Source organism: Simochromis diagramma, unplaced genomic scaffold, assembly GCF_900408965.1.
Source record: "Simochromis diagramma unplaced genomic scaffold, fSimDia1.1 OVJJ01000293.1, whole genome shotgun sequence".
NCBI classification, from domain to species: domain Eukaryota; kingdom Metazoa; phylum Chordata; class Actinopteri; order Cichliformes; family Cichlidae; genus Simochromis; species Simochromis diagramma.
Window position 1 is genome coordinate 10,010,805 of NW_024386801.1, and position 18,338 is coordinate 10,029,142.

Here is an 18,338-nt window from a genome sequence, read left to right on the forward strand (position 1 = left end):
CTTTCGAGAAGTTCCAGTCGTCGGACACCCCGGTCTCTTTTTATCTGCTCTTTGATCCGTTCGCGGTTTGGGGTTTGGTCGAAGTTAATCTCATCCACCGGGGTTTTGGTAAATGCATGTCGTGACTGTTTGCAACGTTAGAATAAGGTAGACTATAAAAAGTTACACCTGATGGGATGTTAGCTGTAATTTATGTTTAATTTCTATAGCATATTTTCGAGTTTTAACTGCAGACAGCAGACAAGTATAATAAATAGTTAACCTGCCAGTCCTTCTACATATATATATATATATATATATATATATATATATATATTTCTTGTCTAACAGTGGCTACACGGAAACTTTAAAATTTGAATAATTGTATTCAGATAATCTTCATTTAAAATTTAAGAAAATAATACAATATTTATTGACGTGTGAGGATCTGGAACCAAACAATTTTTTAAATTATTATTATTATTATTATTATTTCCTTTAAATCTGGCTAAAAACTAAAGCAAGTATTAAAGAAATTCCGAACCAAACTCCTTACATAAAAACATGTGTAGCCTATCTTATCTCCATATGGCAGAAATCAAATAAGCACTTTCATTCATTTCTTAACAGATAACTTACTTTAGCTGCTGATTAAAGAGCACAGCCAGCTCTTATTTACCTATACATATTAGCCAGTTCTCTACTTGAGGGTTTACAAACTATTTGTGAAATAAAAGTGTGATCATAAACCACTTAATAGGGTGTATTTTGCAATGCTTCAGATTTTGGTATTGCTGTGTTGATATGGTAAAATGATAAGTGGGAAATAATTTTACAGTGATCTGTTATTGAAACAACGTCAGTGGGTTATTATTTTCTGGGGGGGGGGGGTTTCTGTTACATTAGCAGAAACCCTGATAGCGTTGTATTATTACCTGTGAACGATAGTGCTGTTGCCCCACAGCCAGAGGTTCCTGGATTCAGGGCAGGGCGTTTTTCCCAGTGATTGAGCTCCCGCACTCATGGGCATTGTCATGAAAGGGATTTTAAATCCAAAAAGTTTCACTTCCTAGTTTTTTAAAAAAAGAGCAGAATAGTTTATCGCACTTTTTATTATGAGATAAATCTAATTGGAAGTGTAAAACAAAAAAGAAATCTCACTTTTCCAAATATTTTGCTCCCATACATGTTTGGACAAATGCTTTTGGGCCACACCTCATAATCTTCAAAGTCAGAGTTTTTCAGTCTTGTTGCCACAGTTGTGTCAAATCAAGCACCTTAGCCATGCAATGGGCATGATACTATAACACAATGCAACCAGTATACGTCAGTTTCTGAAATGTCTTTTCTCTTGGATATTCCATGGTCAACTGTAAGTGGTGTTATTACAAAGTGGAAGCATTTAAGAACCACAGCAACTAAAAGGCACAAAGGCACAGACCACGTAAACTCGTAGAGTATGGTCACTGATGTTGTAAAAGTTGCCAATGCGCTAGTGATTCAATAACTTCCTCTGGCATTAACATCAACAGGAAACTGCACCAGAAGCTTTGTGGCATGAGTCAATGGCCAAGCAGCTCTTGTAGCTGTAATATGTAGACAGCCCAGTGCTTTTACTCATGTAGTATATATATGTTGTGTTGCTTTAATGTAAATCTGCTGTTGGCCTGGGGTGTGAAGTTAAATAGCAGCTTAAAAAAATCTGGCTTGTGTGTTTTAAAGATGAAACATTTGCATATATTTTCTTTACAACCATGACAAAAGCAAACATCGCATGGAAAGTGTGATGGATAAAACACTGCATTTATTTCCATTTCTAACGAATAACTGTGACTAAAGCCAAATGGATTGTGCATAAACTGTAATCCACGGTCATCTTTGCAGCCTGGGTGTTATCACGGGTCGTCTGTGAATCCTGTGACACTTCAGCGAATATACAAATCTCCAGTGCAACTTGGGGTAAATTAAGTGGGAGCTTGTGTCTGCTGAGAGCTCATTGGTAGATACTGCATTCATGGAAACTGCGTTATGGAGCACAACGGTGAAGTCATTAAGAAGCTTACAGACGTTCTGGCAGATTAGGTTTTTCTCTTCTAATCCTGTAGATTACCACTGCACAAGCCCTGCTGGCTGAGAGTGCGTCGATGCGTTGCAGTTTCTTTACATTGATCATTTTTGTGTGTGTGTACTAAAGTGTCATCACTGAACTACGTAGACTAAGACTGATACGAGCGGAAAAAAGGACAGGTCAAAGTGCGCCAGAAGTGCCGAAAGTAGGCATGGGACCAACGCTTTGAAAAAACCACTGATGAAGCTAGGATTTAAGGATCTGACCTGGATTTACTGAAGCGCAACATGGATTTTTGTAAATATTATTTGAAGGAGATATTTTGTTGCACCATAGTTGGTGAACAGAACTCCTAACCTACATCTAAGGAACCACTGGGTGAACAACGAGGATCATCTCTTTTGGAGGCCCATGCTCTCTGTAGTGAAATGGAGACAGAGCCATGTTGTGAAGCGCATAATGACCCTGGAGTAACGGCTACAGATTCTGAGGTGAAGGAGCCAATTTTCGGACTTGTTGATGGAAACAGTCTCAATGAGCTGCCCCGTGCGCCTGCAGAGGAAGGCGAGGAGCTGTTTGGGAGTGAGCAGGCTGAAACAGAGAGAAGTGCAGCAGAGAATAAAGACACTGAGATAAAAAGCCCCTCTGATCCTGAGCAAGAGAGTGGGGAGACAGGATGCAAGGCAGTGAAGAAATTCAAAAAATCAAACAGTTGGAAGATGGTAAGATTTCAAGACCCATCAACAGAAGATGATGTGTTGGAAAGGGACAGCTCCACGGAGAGTCTCTTTCCTGAATATGCCACACAGGAGTGGACTTCCACAAGCTTTGAAGACCTGTTCATGGCAGAAGATTGGACAGAGATTACAGGTAAGATACATTATGTGTTGGTAGGAAATCCTTTAAAAAAATTAATAAATTAGATTTTATAACCTTTATCTGTCTCATATAGTTTTGACGACAAACTAAAACAAGTGACCAAAACGTGACCGAGCTAAGGCCCGGCCTGTTTGTGGCTGTTTCTGAGCACGTGTTTACCCACAGCAGATTAACCCCATTTCCTTCTGCACAATCTTTTCTTCTTTCCTCACGCAGAGGACCGGCTGTTGAGGAAGAAAGTGCTGGAGCCTGGGACCCCACAGGGCCCGCACCCTGCCTGGGACCAGGAGGTTACTGTGAAGATGCAGTGTGTCCTGGAGGACCGCACTGTGGTGGAAAAGGACTCCAAGCTTGTCTTTGTTATTGGCGAGGGAGATGTGAACCAGGTGAAAGCTTTAAGCCTCTGCCACAACGTGTGTTTCTGCATTATTGAGAGTGTGTATTACATCACACTTGTTTGTCTCTGTATTACATCACACAGTGACGGATAGAGACACAAAAAGCAGGTCAGGAAATCTCTCTAGCCAAGCTGCTGAGTCCGTGAGCTAACATCAGCATGCTAACATGCCCATGCTAACAGGCCCATCTTCTGAGTGACTCAGAACATGGGCCTGTTTGTGATTAAAACAAAAGAAAAACAAAAGAAAAACAAAAAGTGTAGTCGAGGTCAGAAGCAAGAGCCAGGCTGAAACCAAAAATCTGGAACTGGTTAATTACTACTTAATTAATGCTCATAAGATAATTACATATGAAATAATTTGTTGCTGCACTGCTAAAATGAGGCAGAATCCTCTTGATGAGGTTCAATTAAATTCAAATCAGTTTTTTCTCATATAGCACCAGTTCTCAACAATAGTCAATCAAGACACTTTATATTGTAAAGTAAAGACCCTAAAATATTAGAAAGAAACCCCAACAATCACACGATCTCCCATGAGCCAACACTTGGTGACTGTGGGAAGGAAAAACTCAATTTTAACAGGAAGAAACTTCATGAGATAGCTATTAGTTATATAATCATAAAAAAAAAACAGAATTGCTCACCAACGTTTTTCTGTCTTATTTATTCAGAAGATATTCTGAGCTATATATGAATATCTAAACCAAATGTAAAGGTAAGCCATCCAATAAATATTAGACTTAACCATCAACCTCTTGTGGTGGCACAAGAGGAAACCTCAGCGGCACACGAGTAAAATTATTGCTTGTCCTCTAATATCAAAACAACCAAGTCCAAACGAGACCAATGTAGCAGACCAACCAGACAGACTGACATTGACAGTCATCAAGCTAGCATATCGGAAAACCAGGTTCAGATACTTGGAGTTCATCATCTAACGTTGCAGTCAGTTAGAAGAAGCAGACACTGTCTTTTGTGTAATTCAAATAATACGTACTCAATCCTCTAAATGACTTGTACTTTGAGACCTGCAGGCCTTGGAGGAGTGTGTCATGTCCATGCAGAAAGGAGAGATCACATTACTGCTAACAGATTCGCAGTATGCCTATGGACTTCTGGGAAGGTAAGGACTTTCCAGTTATTGTTGTTTGATGATAATGTTATGAACTAATGAAATGCAATGAAACGGAAACAAGAAGTGGGCTGTTACTTTTTTTTTTCAACATGAATGACAATTAGATATCATCCCAGTTAGCCGCCCAGACCTCTTGAACCTGTTGCTGTGGGGGCGGCCTGGTTATCCAGGGGTAGCAGGGTTAATGGACCATAAACAGGAGCAGATGGCTTCCTCCTAACAGCCTGCAAAGGCTGCCTATCACCGGTGCGTTCGCAACATCCCGACCTATGGGAGCGCAGCGCTCACGTTATGGCCACTGGTTTGGGTTTATAACCTTTACACCATTAAAGAGTCAGGATAAACACAGAGGAGATTGGTGTGTCACTGCAGAAAACCCGATTGTTTATAGTTTAAATGTTTGTTCTAGATAACCTGAACACGTGAGAATGAGACAGTAATGCACCACAGTGATTAGATGAGATTGTGTATAACACCAGTGAAAAGACTTAACGAAAACATATTAGCAGATGTTTTTAATGCGATTTGTTTCCCCCTGCATGATGTTGCTGTAACATTTTTTCCGCACAGCATTTTATTCCATATTAAGCAATTTCATAAAAAGTAAAATTGTGTCCATTAATTAAATTCTAAAAGCCATAATGTGAGCTCTGTACTAATATTTGAATAGCCCCACATGCATTAGAGCAAATTAAAGATTATTAGACAGTGGCTCTCTGACTGGAGATTAGTAACAAATATCACATTTGTCTGCATTTTTTTCTAGGTGTAAATCATACTGTACCATTAACTGAGAAGCTGTAATTCAGAGTAATTCATAAGAAAAACATCTATACGCCCCAAAATACTATGTGTCAGTGAAAGACTGAAAAAGGTTCAGTGAACTTTGTTCAGATTTACTGAACACAGTGTTTTTCCCCCAGTGTGCGTGTAGGTTATAATGAGTGCTGTACATAAGGTTCTGTTTGTGTTACGGAGATATGTGCACGACATGATGTGTGAGAGGTAAGGACGAGGAGTGTCTGAGGTGTTGTCTGGAATCTGGCCCAGCGTTGTGCGTGCAGTAAGAGACAGCAGGAGGTTAGTTAATGACTGTTTTGATGGAGCTGATTAGGGCTGTGTGCTGTGGAGTCAAACTTATTTGTGCCTAAAGGTAGACAATCAGAGCTTCGTGCTGGTTTAGATTATATTCGTCTGTCACTAAACTAAATATTTAGTGTGACGTTTGAGAATTTTAGTAGTGTGGCATGTTTCAAGGGATAAGCTTGTACCTGCCTGCGTAAATTTAAGCAGCAACAGATGTCGTGTTTCACTGTAGACGTGATGGCTGTAAAATATAAGACAATGAGGCTAAATCTCAGCAGCCTCTTTCTGTTTGAAGGCACATTGCTGAGTGGATTGAACTGTGTTAGTCACCTGTTGCGCACAATGCCACTTCACCGTTGTCTGCAAGAAGGGTGCCAGTGTGATTCAGCACAGGGCGGTGGAGTGGTCTTTAGTTCGGAGTGTGGGTGATGGGCTGGCTGCAGTGTCTAATGTGATCATGAAATGCAAATGTGAATATTGAAAAGAGGTGAACACGAGGATGATGAAACGCTGGCAAATGTCGGCAGTGTTTAGCCACTTGGTTACAGAATAAAAGATTAAGGAACGCTGACGTTTGTCCTGTGAGAAAGAAAAGCTCAGAGCCCTTTAAAGACTACAAGTGACAAAAGACTTCATCATGTTCGCCTTTTTGTGGAACAGAAGTGTGCGTCAGTTCTGTTCCCGCTGAGAGATGCTACTTAGTCAGAGACACAGACTGCATCCCCTCAATCAGCAGGTCATTATCAGAGAGGAGTGGAAGCTAACATCTGTTGATCTCTGGACGGGCACTTTAGCATTCATAAAACCTTCAGGAGCCGGAGCGAGCCTACCTCATCTGTCCTGCGCAACCCCAAAGTCAACAACTTTATCTATCACCAGTAGCTGCTTTCGCTGTACGGCTAAACTCGCAAAAGGAGGAACTGTAATTTGAAAAGTTTACATTATGCACAGCACATGTATTTTTAGCTCTGTCTCACTGTGAAGAGAGTGCACCCTACGGTTATTTTGGCCAGCTGTCAACAAACATAAACAGAAGGTTTAACACTCGTGTTGGCACCAAAGGTGTTGGCGTACGTTTACTCCTGGCATTACTGAGAACTAACTCAGCGGCATACATGTTAAAGTGGAGTTAATTAGACCACTGGGAAGTGTCAGAGTTAAATTAATAGTTTTATCCAAGTCCAGATGGACAGTGCCAGCCAGCTAATTATTCTAGTTTTGCAACAATGTGTTATGAGGGTATTGTGTGCTATTTATCATCAATCCATGTATTGTTTATTTGGCACTGCTGTTCAGCTTATTATTATTACAAGTACTTATTAAAATAAAATAAAAAAACAACTTTAAATTTCTTGGTTTACAAAATAAAACATGTTAAAACAAACTTTAAATAGAAATATTAAGAGCATGGACGTGGTGCAAAAGCCAAGCTTGGATATGATATGTCTACATGATATATACACTCACCAGCCACCTTATTAGGTACACCATTGTAATATTGAGTTGGAGCTCTTGTTGCATTCAGAACTATCTTAAGTCTTAATGGCATATATTCATCAATGTGCTGGAAACATCCTACAGAGATTGACATGAGAGCATCGCACAGTTTGTTGGCTGCCGTGATGGGAATCTACAGTTGAACCACATCCCAAAGGTGCTCTGTTAGATTGAGATCTGGTGACTCTGGAGGCCATTTAAACACAGTGAATTGTAATGTTCAAGAAACCAGTTTGAGATGATCTGAGCTTTGTTACATGGTCTGTTATACTGCTAGAAGCAGCCATCGGAAGATGGGTAAGCTGTCATCATGAAGGGATGACATGGTCAGGAACAATAGTCAGGTACTCTGTGTTTTTAAACAATACTCAGTTGGTACTACAAATAGTGCCAAGAAAATATACCACACTCCATTACACCACCAGCAGCCTGAACTGTTGATACAAGGCAGGATTAATGCTTTCAGGTTGTTTATGCTAAATTTGACCCTACCATCCGAAAGTCCCAGCAGAAGCTGAGACTCATCAGACCAGACAATGTTACTGTGATTCTTTACTATCCAGTTCTAGTGCGTCTGTGCAAACTGGAGCCTCGGATTCTTGTTCTTAGCTGACCAGAGTGTTGGTCTGCTGCTGTAGCCCATCTGCTTCAAGGTTTGATGTGTTGTGCATTCAGAGATGCTCTTCTGCATACCTTGATTGTAACAAATTGGGTTACTATTGATAAGATAAGATAAGATAAGATAAGATAAGATAAGATAAGATAAGATAAGATAAGAGTCTTTATTGTCATTGCACAGCCACACATAGTACAATAGTACAATAGTACAATAGTACAATGAAATTGGAAAACTGTCCCACGTCGGCACGTACAACACAACACATCACAACACAACACAGCAACTTATGTAATAAAAGTAATAAAAAGAAAAATAAGTGTATGTGTATTGCACATTGTTATTATTGAACCTTGTTATGAATATAAATATTATTATTTTTATTGTTGTTACCCCCCGAAAAAGTCCAGGGAGGTAGGCAATCAGGTCAGCTGTTTGCATTGATTAGGACTATTGCCCTGTTGTAAAAGCTGTCCTTGAATCTGTTCGTCCGCGACCACAGCAGCCTGAACCTCCCGCCAGACTGCAGCAGCTCAAATACCCGGTGTCCTGGGTGTGTGCTGTCCTGTAGGATGCTGTGTGCGCTCTTGAGACAGCGAGTGCTGTAGAGGTCCTTCAGGGAGGGAAGAGGATGTCCAATGACTTTTCGGGCCATATTAATGACCCTCTGAAGTGCTTCCCTATCAGATTGGCAGAGTCAGACCATTCTCATCTGAGCTCTGACACCAATGAGGTATTTTCTCTCAGACAGAATTGGCATTTACTGGATATTTTCTCTTTTTTGGACCATTTTCTATTAACCCTAGAGGTGGTTGTGTGGAAAAACCCACTATATTACATGTTTCTGAAATGCTCCAACTGGCCCGTCTCACACCAACAACCATGCCACTTCACTTTTCTTCCCCTTTTCTGATATTGAGTTTGAATTTCAGCAGATCATGGTAACCAACAGTGTAGATACTAAACTCAGTTGTTTGCATGTGGTCAGCTGATTAGATATTTGTCAGTATTTAGAGCACTCATCAAACATCCCTTTTCTGCTTTCAGGCTAACGAATGTTAAGATACATTCATATAAACTTGGCAAAGTGGCACTTAGAGTTTAGTTTGAAAATAATCCAAAATTAAAACCTTTATTTGATTTCCAGAATGAATTATTATAAGTGTGGTCAGATCGACTCAGTTACCATTGGGGTTTTATTATCAGTATGTGAGTTATACCATCTCCTGACAGGACAGTAAAGCATCAAAGTACACACATAGCTAGAAGATTGTAGTGTTCTCAGCTAAGGGGCCAAAATCCTATTTTACTATTTTAAACACAGTTATCTGGATCAAAAAAAAATACAAAATAACATAATTAGTTCCTTCTTTCTCTGCTCCTCTTCATCAAGTTCATAAGAGAGAATGTGAAGTGCAAAATGCAATTGCAATACACCTATGAATAGCCACTAAAGGAAGGGCAGAAGAACAGGAGACGGCTATTGTCAGTTTCTGAGGAGAGAAAAACAAACAAGTGGAGGGGAGGAATCTCCTTCTCTTTGGCCCCAGGGGATGTGGGCTTGGTAGCTTCTGGAGCTTTGCTTACACCACCTTTACTCTTCTGACTTTATTGTTGGAAAGGTGAAAGACACTTTATAAAGCTTCCGTTCATGGGAAAGTATTGTAAGACTCACCTTAATAATCATTGTAATTTTGTAATATATGGATCTCAGTGTGAGTGCCAAAACGTTTTTCCTTCTAATATCACACTGGATCCGACTGAAGAATTGATAAAATCCTGGACTGGTTTCCTCCAATATTCTAAAGACTGAGAAAGGCACTCCTGTCTGACAGTAAAGGGAAACTTTGTTACTTTTGAACAACAAATTCTGTTTGCAAGTCTTTGTGAGTACTGGAGCATGTGTGAAGAAATGTTCCAAAGTCATTTGGACTCTTTTAAGTGTAAAGACTGTCTCAGGAGATGTTGCTTGAAGCAGTGTTGCTTAGGTCTGAAGACTACACGCTTCCAAACAAATAAATCAAATTGCTTTGTGGGTAATTGGTGTGCAAGTTTCGACACAGAAGAAGAATCTCTGCTTGATTTTCATCGGTTTCCTTGAGATTGTCTGTGTGACAGTGTTGTTGGAGTGCTGGCTTGGAAGAGATGGGAAATATAATAAAATACGAACAAACACATAGTGATGTGAAAAAGTATTTCACCTCTTTCTGATTTCCTTTTTTTTTCATAATTACACATTTCAGATAATCAAACAATTTTAATATTAGTCAGAGATACCTAGAGTAAATACAAAATGCAGTTTTTAAATGGTTATTTTATTTATAAAGGGGGAAAAAAGCCCAGCATATCAAAATTACTCAGTTATGGTCAGATTTCATGATTTAACAATAACTGGGAGAGCTCCAAGGAGAAAACCACAGCCAACCAAAAAGAACACAGAGCCTCATCTCATATTTGCCAGAGAAACATCTTCGTGATCTTCAAGACTTTTGGGAAAATATTCTGCAGACTGACGAAACATAAGTCAAATTTTTGGGAATATTTTACTCCCGTAACATCTGGGGTAAAACTAACAGCATTTAATTAAAAGATCATTACACAAGCTGTCAAACATGGTGGTGATAGTTTTTGTTTGAGTTATCATTGTATTAAAATTTGTTTAATGATCTAAAAGATGTAATTGTGGAGGGGAACAGCTGTTTACAGCACTTTATTTCTTAGTCTATTCCTATCTAAGCAGTGCTGTGAGGCTAAACATCTGTTATAAGGCTTTATTAACCTAACACGCTCACATGCTGATATTAACAACTTTCCCTACTGTTCTACTTAGCTGTAAACACACAGTACAGTTTGTGCTTATAGGGAAATCATTCACTTTCCAGGTTTCTCATCACAATATTAATTCAGTTAAAATACCATGACCCAATGATACTGTGAAGTGGTGAACTGTCTTATGCTTAATTTATGCTACTAAATTTGCTGAGGTTATCTGCTCACAGAGAGCCTACGGAGAGGAGTTTTCAACCACCGCAAACATATTTTCAAGCTGTTTTCCAAAATCTCACCTGTGACATTCACCAGGAATAGGAAAAATGTTTAAAAAAGAAAGAAAAAAGAAAGAAAAAAGAAAGCGTACAGCATGAAAAGTCAAGATAGTGGCTGCAGTGGACACTAGACATTGTTTTTAACACTCAGTTTCACTTCAGCTCTTTGTGTTTTTATAATGTTGCTCTTCTTGACAGCTGTTTTAAGGACCTACAGTAGCCAATAGACCGGTTGTACCACACGTTTTCGACACTACTGCCATGTGACAACAGACACTCTCTGCTGGTAGACGGGCTGTCCGTCTTCCTGTGCACAGACTGCGCACACACTACCCCTGCTGACCCATAATTTCCCCATTAACCAACACTGCAATACTGTGAATGAGTACTGACAAGCTGACGCTAGCAGTGATGTCACCAGAGATCAAGGAATGTCAAGGATATACAGACACTTGATGAATTAACCTTTAATGACCCCAAAAGAGTGGGACCCAAGGTAAACTTTGAGGTGACTAATTGAAGTGACACCTGGGAATGAAGGACGGCTTAAATATAACCGGTTATGTAATATATAAGTGGGTTTGCCATTCAATTAAAGCTTGAAATGTTCACCAGTGACGATCTAAAAAACAATGGACAGTGAGCAAAGTCTATAAATAGCATAAGAGACACAGTTACATGGCTATTAAAGTCTACCAAAGTATTTCCTGCGCACTTCATTTCCTGTTTTTAATCTAACTGTTACTTCATGTTAAGCCTCAGGCTACTCACTCGGACATACGGGACATCCAGCCTTTGTAAAACAGATAAAACAACTTGTCAGTTTTCAAGTGTACGCATGTGCGTGTGTGACATAAAATAACAAATATTTAGTTGGAACAAACAGACAGTATACAATGACCGTTGATATAGCACTCTGTTTGTTTACATTTTTGAAGATGTTAAGCTAAGTGTGGAAATCTTTTCCCAAGGCCTCTGAGGCACACCCATATCCGACAGGGAGGGAAGCAGACAGGTGCCGGCGACACTTCTTTAAGCAGGAAAGCGCACAGATAGATTCACAGTGATCAAGCCTGATCAAGTCTGACTGTGAGTAAGGATAGACGACTGGCATAGTGGCTTGTTCGTGTCCAAAACACAGACAGAAAAGCAGTTTGACGTGTTCTGTGTTGCAGGAATAATTAAAAGGGTGTTGTGTGGGATTTATGGCCATGCACTGGTGCCAGTTTTAATGGGTCTTTGGCTAGCTAGAGACAGGGATTACAGGAATTCAGAGTAGTCAAACTTGCACACTGGAGTCCTCTAAAAAGCTCACAGTGGGCAGCTATGATGACACTAAACATAATTTGAATGCTGGTTGGTTGAAATGTTGACTTGAGCAGGAAAGGAAACAACATCAAAGGTCACCACGAAGAAGAAGAACCTCAAACCATCAAAGCTCAAAAAGAGAAGTACAGACCCAGTTTTGGACACATATGAACTTCTGGTTTCACTTCACTAAAAAAATGTTATTTTTCTCTGTGACTTGTGTGTCCTACCTGACAGAAGCTAATCCTTGAGATGAGCCAAACAAGAGACATACTTTTGACACCGCCCCCACGTGACAGTGTACAGCTCCATCATGTAGACTACTTTGTGCAGCGCCTATGGACCACCAGCATGCTCATTTGTTCTTTATGCAAGCTAATCTCTCTTCCTATCACCCACTGTAACAAGACACGGCCAAGAACTGGCAGTTCTGCTTTCCATTACATTAGTTAGTTGCCAGCAGACAGGTAGGATGACTCACTTGCCACGCAAGTGCACTGGTGTCTGTCACTTTAGTGCACACAAGCTCACCTCCCCCGTCTCTTTAAATCTAACCATGTTGTCCATTCAGAAAATCTTTGAGGTGGAGTTCCTCTGTGTGACTCACTGTGCAGAACCAACTGGGTCAAATGAATAATGTGACCTTTGAGATGCTCCTCTGTGGAAAACCCGTTTACATAAACCATTCATCTCCACACTGGTGTTTCCACCCTGTGCAAAATTAGTTAGGCAAACAATTGGCTGTTTGGTATAACTCACAGTACTATGAGCAACTTTGTGCCTCGCTTCACTGTTTGTCATCAGTGAGGGATTCCAGAAGCAGATGTGAACAAGATGAACTTTTGGCTTCACGTGTGTCACGTGACCTGAACAAGTTTGACTGTAGCTTTTGGTCTATGCATGTGTGTCTGTGTGTCCCTTTCCCAGCAAAGAGACAGCAGGCTGACTTGAAACCACACCCAGTCCTCAGGCTTCAGGAGCAGACCAGCAAGCACTGACAGCTGTAACACGCTCTAGATAAGATCAGGCTCAGCTTTGAGTCGGCATGCCTACTTCTGCTTGTTACAACTGCCCAGTAGATTGTGGCTTTAACGTATCAAACTTAAGCTAAAATTAAATCTGAGCTGAACTGACCTTTTGCTTTTCCGTCTGAAATCTAGATGATGAAGTTGTTTTGGCGCCGCGAGCAGTATTTTGCCACTCAGGCCACTGTTTGAACTGTGCATGTCCTTCATCTAATCTCCCTGGATGTTTACCTTTTTCCCCTACTGCTAGCAGGCTTATCTCTCACATCGACAGCCTGGGTTGTAATATAGCACTGCCCTCATTTATATCTACTTCTGCTTTCTGTGGTCAGGCAGGGGGTATTTAGAGGGAGAGTAAATCTCCTAAACTGAAATGTTCTTTTATTGAATTTTAGGTAGACTGTTTATTTTAGAGCAGTAAGGCCTGGTAGAGAAACACTGGTACTGGATAAGGATTTATAATTCTTGTCTAGTTTTAATCTTACAGTGCTTACTTTCAGCTTTTTATTTATCGTTGCTGGTTATTGTGTTCCTCTTTTATCCCACTTTGATAGGCCCGGTTAACTTGGCACTGCATTTGCTGTGGTGTGGTTTTTCACAGATTTATTATTGTGCAATTATGCAATTTATACCTAAAATATTATCTGGAGGCCACAAGAATGATCCTTGTCATGACGGCTAAAAACAGTGGCGAAAGAAGTAATCAGAGTACATAATTTGGGAGTAAACAAACAAAGCCTATATATACACTCAGTGTTTCTCATCAAAGTAAACTGTGTGAATTCTTGAGGCTGGATTTCCAGATCCAGTTCCATAAGCCATCATTTGTTTTATTTTATTTTATTTTGTTGGATGCAATGCTAGGTAGCTTTGAGATCAGTCTCATCCATAGTTTATATTTCATAGTGCATCACCAAAACAGAGTGTAGTTTTAATTACTAATTGAAAATGTAATAGCAGAATTTGACTCACTGAAAAAACACAGTAAGAGTTTGTCTTAGTGGATGCACTGTGGGGATAATTAAACACATTAAGTCATGTCATTTGTAAGACGATTTCATAAAATTTGCATAATGACTGAAACTAGTACCACTGAACTCTCTGTGAATGGTACTCATGGCCATTGATCAGTGGGCTTTGATCAGTGGTTGATGATCAATGGTCATTAGAATTTGCATATTAATGATCAAGGAACTGACCTCCCAGCCCATCGTTCCTTCAGTCGTGCTAGTTTCAGTCATTATGCAAATGTTCTGTTAATAAGATTGGGGAAACCTGCAGTCAGCTGAGACTGAAGAAGTCACTTAGATGAGTGACGAAACATTTCTCCCACTGAAAATGCTAAGTCCAGATGAATCAACTTTTGGGGAAACTATAGCTCTATTTTCTCTGTGACTGTCATCAGCCTTAAGCAACCACTCGCAGCCACTCTCCTTTTTACCTCATGTCCCTCATTTTTTGTGGACTAGCCTCTAGGCCTGTGTGGCTGGGGTCTTATAAATTCTTCATGGCCATATTAGTACGTTTTTTGTTATCACATTGCTCAGGTCCAAAACAAACACAGGAAATAGAAAAAAAAAAGATTAATTATAACTAAAACTTAAGCTTTCAAAAATTTATAAAAGGACAAAAAAATGATCAGCAAATGAACATTTGGCTGTGGCCTCTGAGATGATAAAATAGTGATTATTTTATTCATGTGTTTTTGTTATTACACTGTATTAATCCTCATCATCTCCGTAGCTAAAAACTGGTTTTTACCCAAACATTTCCACCTAAGGTAAAACTCTCTATATAAACTATATATCCCATTCCCGCTACAGAATACGGTTAACCATGGTACTCTTCTTGAGAGGGACGTCAATATCTGTACCTGCTGACCAACCCTCATATCTGAAATGTTACTCTCCTTGGTGTCAAAACATGATGCCTGCACTCAAACACCACACTGTTGGTCCACTGTGGCCTTAGGTATTGTATGCTGTGTTGAACAACCACCATATTACAACAAAAGCCTGTTTTCCAGTGTTTGCTGTGCAGGGGGACATGAAGGACCACACGTGAGACAGCTCTTCAGCCCCACCAGCACCTTTTTTACCATCCATGCCTGCTGTCTACAAAACACACAGATGGAGAGGCACAGAGATTAGTGGAGCATGATAAGGACTAGATGGCTGACCAAACCTGATTTTAAAAGCAGCTCATGGTCAACTGGGCTGTATGTTAGCTGTGTGAAATTTAAATTAAGGGCATTAAGCCTTGTGAAGAGGTCAGCATGCTTCAGATGACGAGCATCTAAAAGACACGGTCTAAATTACTAAGGTTATTACTTCTTTCCTCTTTGTATGACAACTAAGTGATGCTGTCCAGAACAGCTATAACTGTTGCTGCTGATGTGGTCCGATGGCATGTCATATGCCAAACTTTGTTAAGTGGATACACTGGTCTTTGTTGCTTTGTATTCAAAACTGCTTTCAATCTTCCTCGTCGTTCTCTCAAACACAGAACCTGCCTCTGGGATCCTTTGACTTCCAGGACCACCCTGTCCCGCTCGTCATTTGTGGCTCACAAAAGACACTTCCTATTATGATTTTACAACTTGACGTTCACATTTAAAACTTGGAAAATTACAGCTCTCCTGTGGAGTGAGCTCAAGCAGGCTGATGAGGGAAAACACACAAGAGTGGCCACTTTATACGTATGTGTTCATTTGGAACTGCAGCAGAATGGAAGCAGATGGGATACTGGAGGGGGCAAGCTGTTTCTGACACTGCACACACATACACACTGCATAGGTGGGTTAATGTTTAAGGTACCATGCTCTCTGAAGGCTGAGGCAGAGAAGACAGTGTGCCTGTGCAAATCAGCTCGTGCAGTGGTTGTCAGTAGAGAAATGTGCTGCTGCTGCTGTGAAAGGATGTGAGGTGACGAGTGCAGCCGAGGAGCTCAGAGGAGAGATCTGTAGGAGAGTGACAAGTGGCACTGGTGTGTGTGTGTGTGTGTGTGTGTGTGTTGAGGTGATGAAGAGGTACCGTCAGCGGGGACGTGGAGCATGACTCATCGCACTGAGACGTCAGCGCACCGTCATCACACGTCTGCTGAGGACGAACTCCCGCTGACGTCCTCGCTGCGAAATCAAAATCAGATGTGCAGTCCTCGAGCTTAAGGGATTAACTCAGCCTCATTACGAGATCTCATTATAAATGAAACAGTCTCTGTTGTTTGATAGCACTGATGGGATTAGCCGCACTCTGATAATGTTTCATATTGTTATTCCAGATGGTGAAGGACAAAACAAGTGAGCTCATGTGCCAAAACAATGCATTATCCGCAGAGGAAAACAAGTGTGTTTGCGAATATAATAGGAGCATAAATGGCTTGGAATTCTTTGCAAATGTGCTCGTCTGTGTTTGTTTTCTGAGAACTCTGTGATGAGAGGGACCTGTCCCTTTTCCACAGGCTCAGGTTGAGTAAAGCCAAGCCCTTCCTCTTAAGAAATCTGGATGTTTTAGTCATGATTAACGCTTCAGGTCTCATAGTCGACACAACGAGATGGAGGGAGAGACAAAGAGCCTGCAGACACGGGCTGCTCCTCCATGACAACCTGACTAATAGGTCAGGAGTTCGGGGTGCTGCTTTTCATTCACAGGCTACACAGGGAGGCACAGCTGGCTGCTGGTAAAAAGAAGCTGTGGCTTTAATTGGTTAGATTATAGAGACACACTTATTGAGGCAGTCATATTTCTCCTGGACACCGAAGTGACAGTGAATAATGGCCATGACGTTGTTGTCTGATGTGCACACAGCACACCTTCAGGAGAGTCAACATGCTTGCTCGTAAATGACTCTTTAAACACGTCGAACATGGAAAAAAAGGCACCAAGGCCAGGTGTAGCTGTGCACAGGTGCACGGGGGAGCAACAACCGCCGATTCAAAGTTACATCTTGTTAAATAATCAGTCGGGGGGAGCGTGATAGCTCCTGTCTGTTTGTTGTGCAAAACGATATTGCAGAAATGGTGACATTTTCTCGGCGGGCGTTATCTGGTTTCGGCACATGCACATTTGACAGTTCAGACTTAGAAGGGAAATTAATTTCTGATAGCTATCTCTTTATGACATTTATTCCGTGCCCAGAATGTCACACATAAAGCAACTAGAAGCTTGTGATCAAACATTAATGTTCACAAACACAGAGGGAGGCAAACAGGAGACCTCGTTGAATGGTAATTAACGTCTCACCCATATTTTATGCTCAAATCACATTTTCTGGGGGGGAAAAGGGAAGAAAAAGGAATTTTTCGATTTGAATGGAAGTTAAATCATCCAATCAGGAAGCATAAAACGCTCGGGCTCCGCTGAAGTAGGCAGACATTTATGTGAAGTGTAAGAGTAATGGAGGAGGAGGACTTTCATCTTTCAAAGAGCAGGATATTTTGGCTCCTTCCTCTGAATTTGTTGTGAGCTTTGAAGTTCCAGTGTGAAATCCAAAACTGGGAAATATTTGGTTTATATAATCAGTAGACATAATGTCTGCCCAAAGAAAGAACCTGGCTGCCATCGCTTCACATTAACATCTCAGTGGATCCACTGAAACTAAATCTTAGAGCCTTGGGCTGCTTGAGAAATTGCCTCTTGACCGGAGCGTGCACACCTCCGAGATAGCTGCTTGTTCATATTGATTGATTATGGACTTAAGAGTCAATCCAGGGCTAAGATTTCTTCTGCAGATAACAGTGAGAGTGATTTAATAGATAATGACTTGCAGTGGTAAATTTCACAGGGAAACAGACTGCAGTTATCCTCCCCAACACTCAGCAAGAGCTCTGAGCCTTTTTTTAGGGGCTGGGGGTGGAGGGGAATAATTCATCTAGATGCTGCCACACATCAGAGCCTCAAAGCTGAGAGATTTCAGATTATTGCATAAGGTAGAAACCGAAACTTCCTGCTCACCTGTGAGTCAGAGAAAAGGTGTTGTTTTTGTTGCAAAGCTTCACTCAGTCATTGACTGCAGAGAGCTGGAGCTCGCCGGTGTCCTATTGCGGGGCAAATTCGCTCTTAGATTTTAAGAGCAGATGGATTTTTATCAAAAATACATTTACTTTAATGGGTCAATATTTCATCAAATTTCTAATTCTTCACATTTGCTGCAAGGGTTTTCTTGCTTTAAGCTCCATTAACAGTTTGTTTAGAAAAACACACACACACAAAAACCATTTGTCAACTGAGATTTCAGCTGATGTTATCGTGGTCGATTCTTTCCACCACTGATTGCCGTCTTCTTTGATGATAAAGCCAGTTA

General features: G+C 40.7%; 1 protein-coding gene across 1 annotated transcript in view; it reads left to right on the forward strand.

Moving 5' to 3' along the window:
* The first annotated feature begins 14 nt into the window (after positions 1-14).
* Positions 15-18,338, forward strand: part of fkbp16 (FKBP prolyl isomerase 16) — a 34,038-nt gene continuing 15,714 nt past the window's right edge. Inside the window, exons 1-3 of the mRNA XM_040025681.1 lie at positions 15-2,917; positions 3,143-3,312; positions 4,361-4,449. Coding sequence (XP_039881615.1) covers positions 2,476-2,917; positions 3,143-3,312; positions 4,361-4,449 — 701 coding nt within the window. The 5' untranslated portion in view covers positions 15-2,475. The remainder of the gene's footprint in view (positions 2,918-3,142; positions 3,313-4,360; positions 4,450-18,338) is intronic.